Source organism: Brienomyrus brachyistius, chromosome 18 (genome assembly GCF_023856365.1).
Source record: "Brienomyrus brachyistius isolate T26 chromosome 18, BBRACH_0.4, whole genome shotgun sequence".
Lineage (NCBI taxonomy): Eukaryota > Metazoa > Chordata > Actinopteri > Osteoglossiformes > Mormyridae > Brienomyrus > Brienomyrus brachyistius.
In genome coordinates, this window is record NC_064550.1 from 166994 (window position 1) to 176034 (window position 9041).

The 9041-nt window shown below is 45.8% G+C and overlaps 1 protein-coding gene across 46 annotated transcripts; it reads left to right on the top strand.

Annotated features, from left to right (window-relative positions):
* The first annotated feature begins 1829 nt into the window (after positions 1-1829).
* LOC125713014 (zona pellucida sperm-binding protein 3-like) lies at positions 1830-4927 on the top strand. Of its 46 annotated transcripts, none has more exons than XM_048983718.1 (12): positions 1830-2050; positions 2135-2218; positions 2288-2413; positions 2483-2545; positions 2798-3214; positions 3285-3403; positions 3726-3829; positions 3906-4083; positions 4150-4267; positions 4355-4446; positions 4515-4588; positions 4669-4927. In XM_048983718.1, exons 1-12 carry the CDS (start codon positions 1853-1855, stop codon positions 4761-4763), a joined length of 1668 nt encoding a protein of 555 aa, XP_048839675.1. In that variant the 5' UTR covers positions 1830-1852; the 3' UTR covers positions 4764-4927. The 46 variants fall into 46 exon arrangements, with proteins under 46 accessions (XP_048839675.1, XP_048839679.1, XP_048839682.1 ...); XM_048983722.1 differs by having other exon boundaries at positions 2135-2176; XM_048983725.1 differs by having other exon boundaries at positions 1830-2008; positions 2135-2239; positions 2309-2413.
* The last annotated feature ends 4114 nt before the right edge of the window (positions 4928-9041 follow it).

A 9041-nucleotide genomic window follows, 5' to 3' on the forward strand; every position in this document is an offset into this window, starting at 1 on the left:
TGGAAAATGGATGGATGGTTCAGTATGAGATGAGCTTGAGTATAACAAAAAAGGACAGCAACAAAAATAATGCTGCTGTACTGGGTTAATATTTACTATGAAATTCAACATCAGCACTCCTTTTTTCCCTCTGATTAAGTTTAGTTGCACTTGCTGCTGACAAATAAATACACCTCTTAAGAAGCATTTATAATTTCGGAAAAATACTTATTACCCAGTAATAAAATACCATATTTGGTCAAGGGATCAAAGTTTAGGACTTCGGACTCGACTCGGGACTTGCATGTCTGGACTTGTTCCCAACTCTGGTAAATGAGATATTCTACATTTTACTATAAAATAGGATTTGTGCTAATTATTTTGCTAATGTAAGTGTTCAAAGCATGTTAAGGTAGGCTAGGCTAGTCCATAATGCTTGTTAGGGTAGGTGTACTGAATCAAAATGAATTTTCTCCTTACGATATTTCCGCATTATTATGGGTTTATTGGAAGGTAACCTCATAACACAATAAACAAATTTAAAGATTGATTTTACTAGCAGCATTATAATGATGACTGTTCAAATTTTCTATAAATATATCATTACGTTGAGTAAATGTGCTTAGTGGAGCACACCACATGCGGCTGTTTCTGTAAATCAGGGAAGAGTTTTATAAGCACCGAAGTGGCGGTGAAGGAATGGACAGCTCAACAGCCGCAACATCTTTCGAAAGAGGAGATATTGTGGATAAAAGAAAAAAAGACACTAGCGGTGTGCGGTACTTTCTGAAGTTTAAAGTTCGACACGTTTAGTGACATTAAGGGTACTCCGGATTTATACACATTGCAACTTTTTGGCGTCACAACATGCCGCTCATCGATACCTTATACCTACAACTTACATGCTTACCAAATTGTGGGCGCCAATAAACGTTTGTATAGTACCATGACCATGATATAAAGCACTGAAATATGAACGTAAATATTTCATATTTCATATTTATACACATAAAACACCAATAACTGCCGTTAGCTTAGCAACCGTAACAGCTGCTCCAACACAAGTGTTTCACCCGCTCCCATGGTGCTTCGCCATAGCGCAACATTCGGAAATGTACGTAGTCACTAAATCATCTACGCGAAATTGTATTACATCTAAGTTTAATCACAGCACCTGTTCGTAGCAGTTATGATTTGTTCGCAAGACGACTAACAGGCGCTGCCATTTATCCAACACTCGGCGCTATAACCCTCACCGAATCACCGCCTCCTTCATTGTCGACGCACTGACTACACAGGGAACATTTCCCTTGTGAGGTCTGGTAGTTACGTGTAATCAGTAGCGCCCCTAGAGGATCCTCGTGACTAAGCAGGCGGACTCATACCTCAGCGCTCCCTCTAAAGTGACGAGAGACTCCTTGAGCTCGAATTAACAATTAACAACGACCCTGCTGAGCAGTCAGAAAGAAATAAAATTAAGGAAAATAATAATAAAAGCGGCGGGTAGGCTGTAGATATACCCGCAATACAATATATGTTAGATATAACTGTTGACCATTTGCAGTCATGTCAAAAAGTCAAAATTGTTAAAACCCCCCCCAAAAAACACCACTAAAATCTCAGTGTATGTCTGCTGTGGGCAATTATAGCATGAGCGCACCAAACTGGTAACTGTTGATAAAAAAGTAACTGTTGGTAGAAAAATGTATTTCAGCCGTTAGAGCCCAAGCAGTGACTGATTAACGCTGAATGGTGAGGATTCCATACTGACAAATCAGAACAGGCCTGGCGGGTGCAGATGATTTCAGCAACTATAAAATAGTCTGCAAGCAAACCAGACCTAACAGTGTGCTTTACTAGCAGCTCTGGGACAATGGCAGTGCATGAGGGGGTTATAGTGCTGCTTCTTCTTTTAGGTTGCAGCTGTGAAGCTCAACTGAAGTCTGGGTTTCTTGTGAAGACCCCTCAAGTGGCTGCAGTTTATCAAAATGGATTAGGTGCTCCCCAGGTGGTGGCAGCTGGCTATCAGGTTGGCGTAGGGGCTCCCCAGGTGGTGGCAGCTGGCTATCAGGTTGGCGTAGGGGCTCCCCAGGTGTCTTCGACCGGCTATCAGGTTGGCGTAGGGGCTCCCCAGGTGTCTTCGACCGGCTATCAGGTTGGCGTAGGGGCTCCCCAGGTGGCTTCGACCGGCTATCAGGTTGGCGTAGGGGCTACCAAGGTGGGGGCGACCGGCTTCCAGGTTGGCGTAGGGGCTCCCCAGGTGGGGGCGACCGGCTTCCAGGTTGGCGTGGGGGGGACCGGCTATCAGGTTGGCGCAGGGGCTCCCCAGGTGGCTTCGACCGGCTATCAGGTTGGCGTAGGGGCTCCCCAGGTGGCTTCGACCGGCTATCAGGTTGGCGTAGGGGCTCCCCAGTTGGCTTCGACCGGCTTCCAGGTTGGCGTGGGGGGGACCGGCTATCAGGTTGGCGCAGGGGCTCCCCAGGTGTCTTCGACCGGCTATCAGGTTGGCGTAGGGGCTCCCCAGGTGGCTTCGACCGGCTATCAGGTTGGCGTAGGGGCTCCCCAGGTGTCTTCGACTGGCTATCAGGTTGGTGTAGGGGCTCCCCAGGTGTCTTCGACTGGCTATCAGGTTGGTGTAGGGGCTCCCCAGGTGTCTTCGACTGGCTATCAGGTTGGCGTAGGGGCTCCCCAGGTGTCTTCGACTGGCTATCAGGTTGGTGTAGGGGCTCCCCAGGTGTCTTCGACTGGCTATCAGGTTGGTGTAGGGGCTCCCCAGGTGTCTTCGACTGGCTATCAGGTTGGTGTAGGGGCTCCCCAGGTGGCTTCGACCGGCTATCAGGTTGGCGTAGGGGCTCCCCAGGTGTCTTCGACTGGCTATCAGGTTGGTGTAGGGGCTCCCCAGGTGGCTTCGACTGGCTTCCAGGTTGGCGTGGGGGGGACCGGCTATCAGGTTGGCGTAGGGGCTACCAAGGTGGGGGCGGCCGGCTATCTGAGCAAGCAAGTTGCTCCTGCTCTGGTTAAATCTGTGACTGGAATGCAAGTGAACCCTGATAGTGTGAGGGTTGTATGTGGGGAGGATTCGGTTATGGTGGATGTGCTACAGGACCTTCTAGCTATTGGCCAGCTGATCAATGCTTCAGACATCACCCTTGGTGGTTGTGCACCCACTGGGCAGGATGCTTCTGGCACAGTGAGGTTTCAGTCTGTGCTGCAGGCCTGTGGAAGTACACTGATGGTATGAGGGCTTCCTTCTGATTGGTTGCTATGTTGGCTATGCTAGTCCTAATCACGTTGCTCTTCTCCAGATGACTGCTGATGCCCTGGTCTATAGCTTTGCATTGATCTACACCCCCAGTGGTATTAATGGCAGCCCCATTGTGAGGACCAATGGTGCTGTGGTTGGCATTGAGTGTCACTATTTGAGGTGAGGATGCCCCATCAGCTTTGCTGTTCCTTAGCCCTAGGAGCTGTTCATCCAGTGACTGACCCAAATGGGCAGTGGTGGCTTCATGGTTAGGGAAGCACACTTGTACCAAAGATTGCTGGTTCAAGTCCCTGACCAGCAAGGCAACACTGGGGTACACTGAAGGTACCGCCCAAAGCACTGCTCCCCTGGTGCTGAATTAGCTCCCCCTGATGTGTCATGATGTCACATAATATAAATGCAGAGGACACATTTCATTGTGCACTGTTGTGGTCATTGACATACCACGAAACCTTAATTCTAAATGATGCCTGCTCCTTAGGAAGCAGAATGTGAGCAGCAATGCCCTGGTGCCAACCTGGATCCCCTACTATGCTACAATGGCGGCTGAGGCACAACTGAATTTCTCACTGAGGCTGATGGATGGTAGGCAAGGGGTTCATGCAGCATATCTGGCTTTACTCAGTGGGTTTGTCCTCAAGTGCATGTGCCCTTTGTGCAGATGCATGGCAGAATGAGAGGGCCTCCAATGTGTACTTCCTGGGAAGTGTCCTGAACATTGAAGCCTCTGTCCTTGTGGGCAACAGTCAGCCCCTGCGTGTCTTTGTGGACAGCTGTGTGGCCACCTTGGTCCCTGATGTGACCTCTCTCCCTAGCTATGCCTTTGTGCAGAACTCTGGGTGAGTAACATTGTATGGCTGTGTGAGGCCGCTTGGGCAATGCTGCTTGACATGCCTGCCCTTCAGGTGCCTGACTGATGCCAAGGTGACAGGATCCCGCTCCCAGTTCCTGCCCAGAAAGCAGGATGACAAGCTGCAGCTTCAGCTGGATGCTTTCAGGTTCTCTCAGGATGGCAGGAGCTCAGTGAGTACAGGCACTTGTGCAGGATTTCTGTGCTTAAATGAACTGGCTGTGATGGCGGCTGCTGACCAGCTTTTGGTGTCCCCCTAGCTGTACATTACTTGCAGCCTGAGGGCAACAGTGGCTTCTGTGCCTGTGGATTCCCAACACAAGGCTTGTTCCTTCTCTCTTGCCGCTAACAGGTCAGTAGCTGCAGCATTATGATGCTGGATCAGTTGAGCTGCTAAGCAATTGTTATTCCCTATTGCAGGTGGGTGTCTGTGGATGGGAATGACCAGGTGTGTGGCTGCTGTGACGCCAGCTGTGGGCTTGCAGGTGTAGCAGGTATGTTTGGCCTCCACCAAAAGATGCTCTGGTGGATTGTGTTGCTGTGACTGAGGCACCCTCCCTCCTTGCCCTTGCAGGTGCTCAAGGCACAGGTGTTCTGGGCCCCATTGCTATCCAACAGGGTCCTCCCACGGCTAGTCAGCCTGGACAGCTGTATATTCTGAAGGGATAGGGACCAAGCTGCATGGTCCCAGGATGGAAGGAGCCACCTAACTTGCCTGGCATATTCTGCACTGCTTGTCATGCTGTTGCTTCCCCCTAATGAGGTGACTGCAGTTGTGCAGGAGACCAAGGGCACTGTCTTGTGACTGAATAAAGCACTAGTATTTGAAATGGTGCAGTCGTCGCTTATTCCTTGGCTCCCAGGTACACTTCTGGATTGCCTAGAAATTATACAGCCACATCACACTGCTTGCTGCCTGTGGATTTTATGACTGGAATGGCACCCTGTGGGGAAACCTTGCCTTAGATGGAATGTGTTGGTGGGGTTGTACACAAGGTGTTCCTTTCAGTAAGGAATCAGTTTCAGGGAAGGTACTCCCTGTATGTGGATCAGGGCTTGGTGCCAACAGACTAGTGTAGTCGGGAGTGATTCCTACCCTCATTCCCTCTCTTTGGGGGAGTGGCTGACAGCCTCTGTGGTGGTTGGAAGCATTGCAGCCTGGTTTGCCATCACCTTCATATCATGGAAGTACTTGGTCATCCTGGGGCACTTGCAAGGGTGTACCATTGATTTTTAACAATGGCAGGCACTAGGGGGCTCATGTATTGCTACTGAAATGCAGAATTCCAATCCAGTGTCAGCAACTGATTCACACTAACAGATGATGGTATTAAACCTTAATACTGATTTCTGCAAGTGCTGGTTAAAGAACAACATGTGGTCTGATAAAAATGAGCATCTTATTCATTTGTTAATACTGCTGCAGCGTTCTCTGCATTCTCACCACTGCTCCACATCATACTTCACTCTGCCACATATCACTTTACTACCCCATGTTGAATGTTGCATTGTATGAGGATCATTTTATCCTGTGGATTATGGAGTTCTTTTAACTAGTTAAGTTGTGAGACTGTACCATAACCACTGTTGCTCTTATTTTAACTGATGAAAAATATATTAATTTGAAATCTCTCCTATGTCGCATCCTTTCATGATGTGATTATTGCATTCGTGCCGAGCAATGTTACGATATACAACGCAATCCTCACCCCCAGCCGGGGAAAATTCAGTCCCCCCCCATCCGACGCCGCAGACTTCATCAAACTGTAGCAGAGCAGGTAATAGTCATTCGTAAATGATTAGATTCATAAACAATTAGCCTTATTTCCTTAGAAACAGATTAGATCTGAACCCAAAACTACCCGGTACCCTCAGCATCTTAATCTTCAACCTGCTCTTCACTCTCTGCCCCTTTTTGAATGATTTGAGGTCAGCACGCCAGGGGGCGCTAGGCAGCCACTTGGGCGTCTTCTCCCAGCCTATACTAACTTCGGTTTTTGTTCTTTGAAACTAAAGAAAACTGGAAAATAGTAAAATGCTTTTTTCAGCTTTTGCCATCTGGCCTGGTCATTTAGAAAAGGGCACAACCTTATTAAAAGGCACACTTTATTTTTGTGAAAACAATTTGATGAACACAAAAATATGGACACGATTACAGGGCTGGATTAAAACATGAACAAGAGTGGCTTCTGTACTGGAACTGAGACTAGCGTTGCGGTGGGGTGTGGAATGTTCTGTCCTGCCTTTGAGTTAATGTCCAGCAGCGCTTTGGATTCCTGCAGACACCCAGTCCATGGTGAGGAAGCACATACTCATCACCATAACTTCTTTTTCTGCAGAGTAGCTCTCCTCACACTCGAGTTCAAAACCAAAAAAGTCCATCCCATCACCAGGTATGGCTGACTTTGTGTGCCCATTGGCAGTTTCTTCTGCTACAGGAGCAACTGTGTCACACTCTGCTATCAGAAGCTCCTTCAGTTCCTGTTTCCTACACTCATCCCTTAACCATCGGAGTTCGAATTCTGGACAACTGACAGCAGCAAGAAGTGCACATATGCAAAACGAGTCTGGATAGCCTGAAGAGAACAAAAAATGTATTGTAGCTGTACAATTAGACATGTTTATTTTGTTATTTTACTATTTAGGCTACAGTGCAGGCTATTTACTATAGTACAATAATCTGCCTTTTATGGGATGAACAATATACAGTATAATAAGTATTGTTGTGATCTACTCAAACTAGTATTTTGATTTTGAATTAGCTTCCATCGTTGCATATTCTCTATCCAGGTAGGCAGCAAATGTTTTTCTACGCGGTAGGCAAACGTGTAGAATAGGTAATTTCTCAATTATGTGACAAAAGGAAGGAGAATCCACAGTGGAAATAAGTAGCATTCTGTCCACAATATACCCAGCCACAAGTTTGTTTAGGTCTTCTCCACTTATAGTTGGTGTTTGACAGGAGAAATCCAGCCTGCTGCTTGGCAGGAGTGGGACATGTACTGGCATTGGGCTCATCAGTCGCTTCACCTGGTATTTTCTCCACTAATTTCACTGCGCAGTGCTGCCCTTTCAGATGTTGAATTTTTTGAGGCTGACAATGATTTCTTACCCCCACATAACGTACAACTCACAAAAATGTTCTTGCCTTTAGCCGAGATGAATTCCAGCTACTGAACACGTACTTCTCACTCGCCATGTTCACTTTGTTTTTGTTTGAGCTGGTTTCGCATGCATGTAGGTCTCCTGTAAATGACGTCGCATGTGCGACTGTCAAACAGACATCTGCCTGCCACTGTCAGGTTACTGTCAATTATTATTTCTGTTTTTACAATATAGATGTTAAAGCACTTGATTTTATTGGTAACGTAGCGGTAACGTAAAGTTACTTGAAAGTGTAACTGTAATGCAGTTATTAATTTTAAAATTATAATGCATTAAGTTACTACGTTACTAAAAAAGATTCAAATTACAGTAATGCCTTACTAAGTTACGCATTACTGCCCAGCACTGGTTTGCATATAGTTTAATGTTTATGTGCATGGTTGTCATTACAAACCTACAAGGCACCTTTGGCTATTTGGGTGTTCAGGTCTATGACAGCTGTACCTCATTCTTTGTATAAAAAATGTTTGATGCTCATCCAAGTATGAATTAACTTTCATGTATATGAAATGAGACATTTCATATATGTATATGAGACAATAAAAGGCAAATGTAACCATTATGTAAATATTTCAGGTATTTTACTGAAAGGTATATCACAGGATACAAAAAACAAACAGCACAGTTTATGTGACAAAATACGAAACATCATATGAAAGCTCACAGAGAAATGTCCGGTCAGGTGGCAGTCCAGGCTTTTGAGTTGAGTACAGACTTTCACTGTTGTTGGAGAAAGCGTCAGGCTTTCCACTCCAACTCTGCACACAGGACCAAACTACAGTACAGTATATGTTGGAGAAAGCGTCAGGCTTTCCACTCCAACTCTGCACACACCATTAATTACGAGACAACACACTTAAAGTTTTACTTGCGCAAGGGTAACCACACTCTCTGCATGCTAGGCTACAAAGGAATGTGTTACAAAAGGTGGTTCCCCTTGGCACCTTTTTTTATAGTCAATGGGGGGCAGGGGTCTTGGAGTGAGAACAAAGAAAGGACTGTAAGAGTAAGAAGAAGTTCTGGTTTTCCTCAGGTGGACAACTATTTAAACACGTGCTCAGGATACGTGTAAACTAATATAATCTAAAGTATGAAGATAAAGGAAAACAAAATAACGTTTATACATATTTACACTCATTGCTGATTATACAGAAATGACAACAAATAATTAATAACAGTTTCTTCAACCTAACAATCCCTCCTGTTTATCATGACAGTATAATCAGAAGCATCAGTATTATACAAGTTGCAAAAGCACTTTCAGCACAATCGTCATTCAGATCACATCATCATCATTATTAAGAGGGCTAGACAAGTTTAATAAGTCCAACCGTTCTTCTGCAGCGTATAGCAGAAAAACAGAACTAAAAGTTTGTTGTATCATGGAATGGAGGCAGGGTATAATACAAATGAAACAACAACATACAAATGATAATGTAACAAGAATGGGGAGTGAGAATTTTAGCAGTAACTGCCACCAGGACCCAGTGAGAAACCAGTCCAACCATGAGGGACTGGCATGGGGATCCAGGGACATATGTGTACAGACATAACAGTTAGTTAAATTGTCTTTCTTTGCTATATCATAAACATAACGATACCAGTAGTTTTGTAGGAAAGGATGGGTCTCATTTGTGGAGATAGGCCTCAGGTGGGAGCCGTCATGTGTCCATCTAGGTGGATAAAACACCTGCTCTGGTGAGTGCAGAAGCAGACCAACAATTCCCATAAAGAGAATTACACCGAGAGTCACCTTACCGCATCCCCACCCAATCAGAGCCA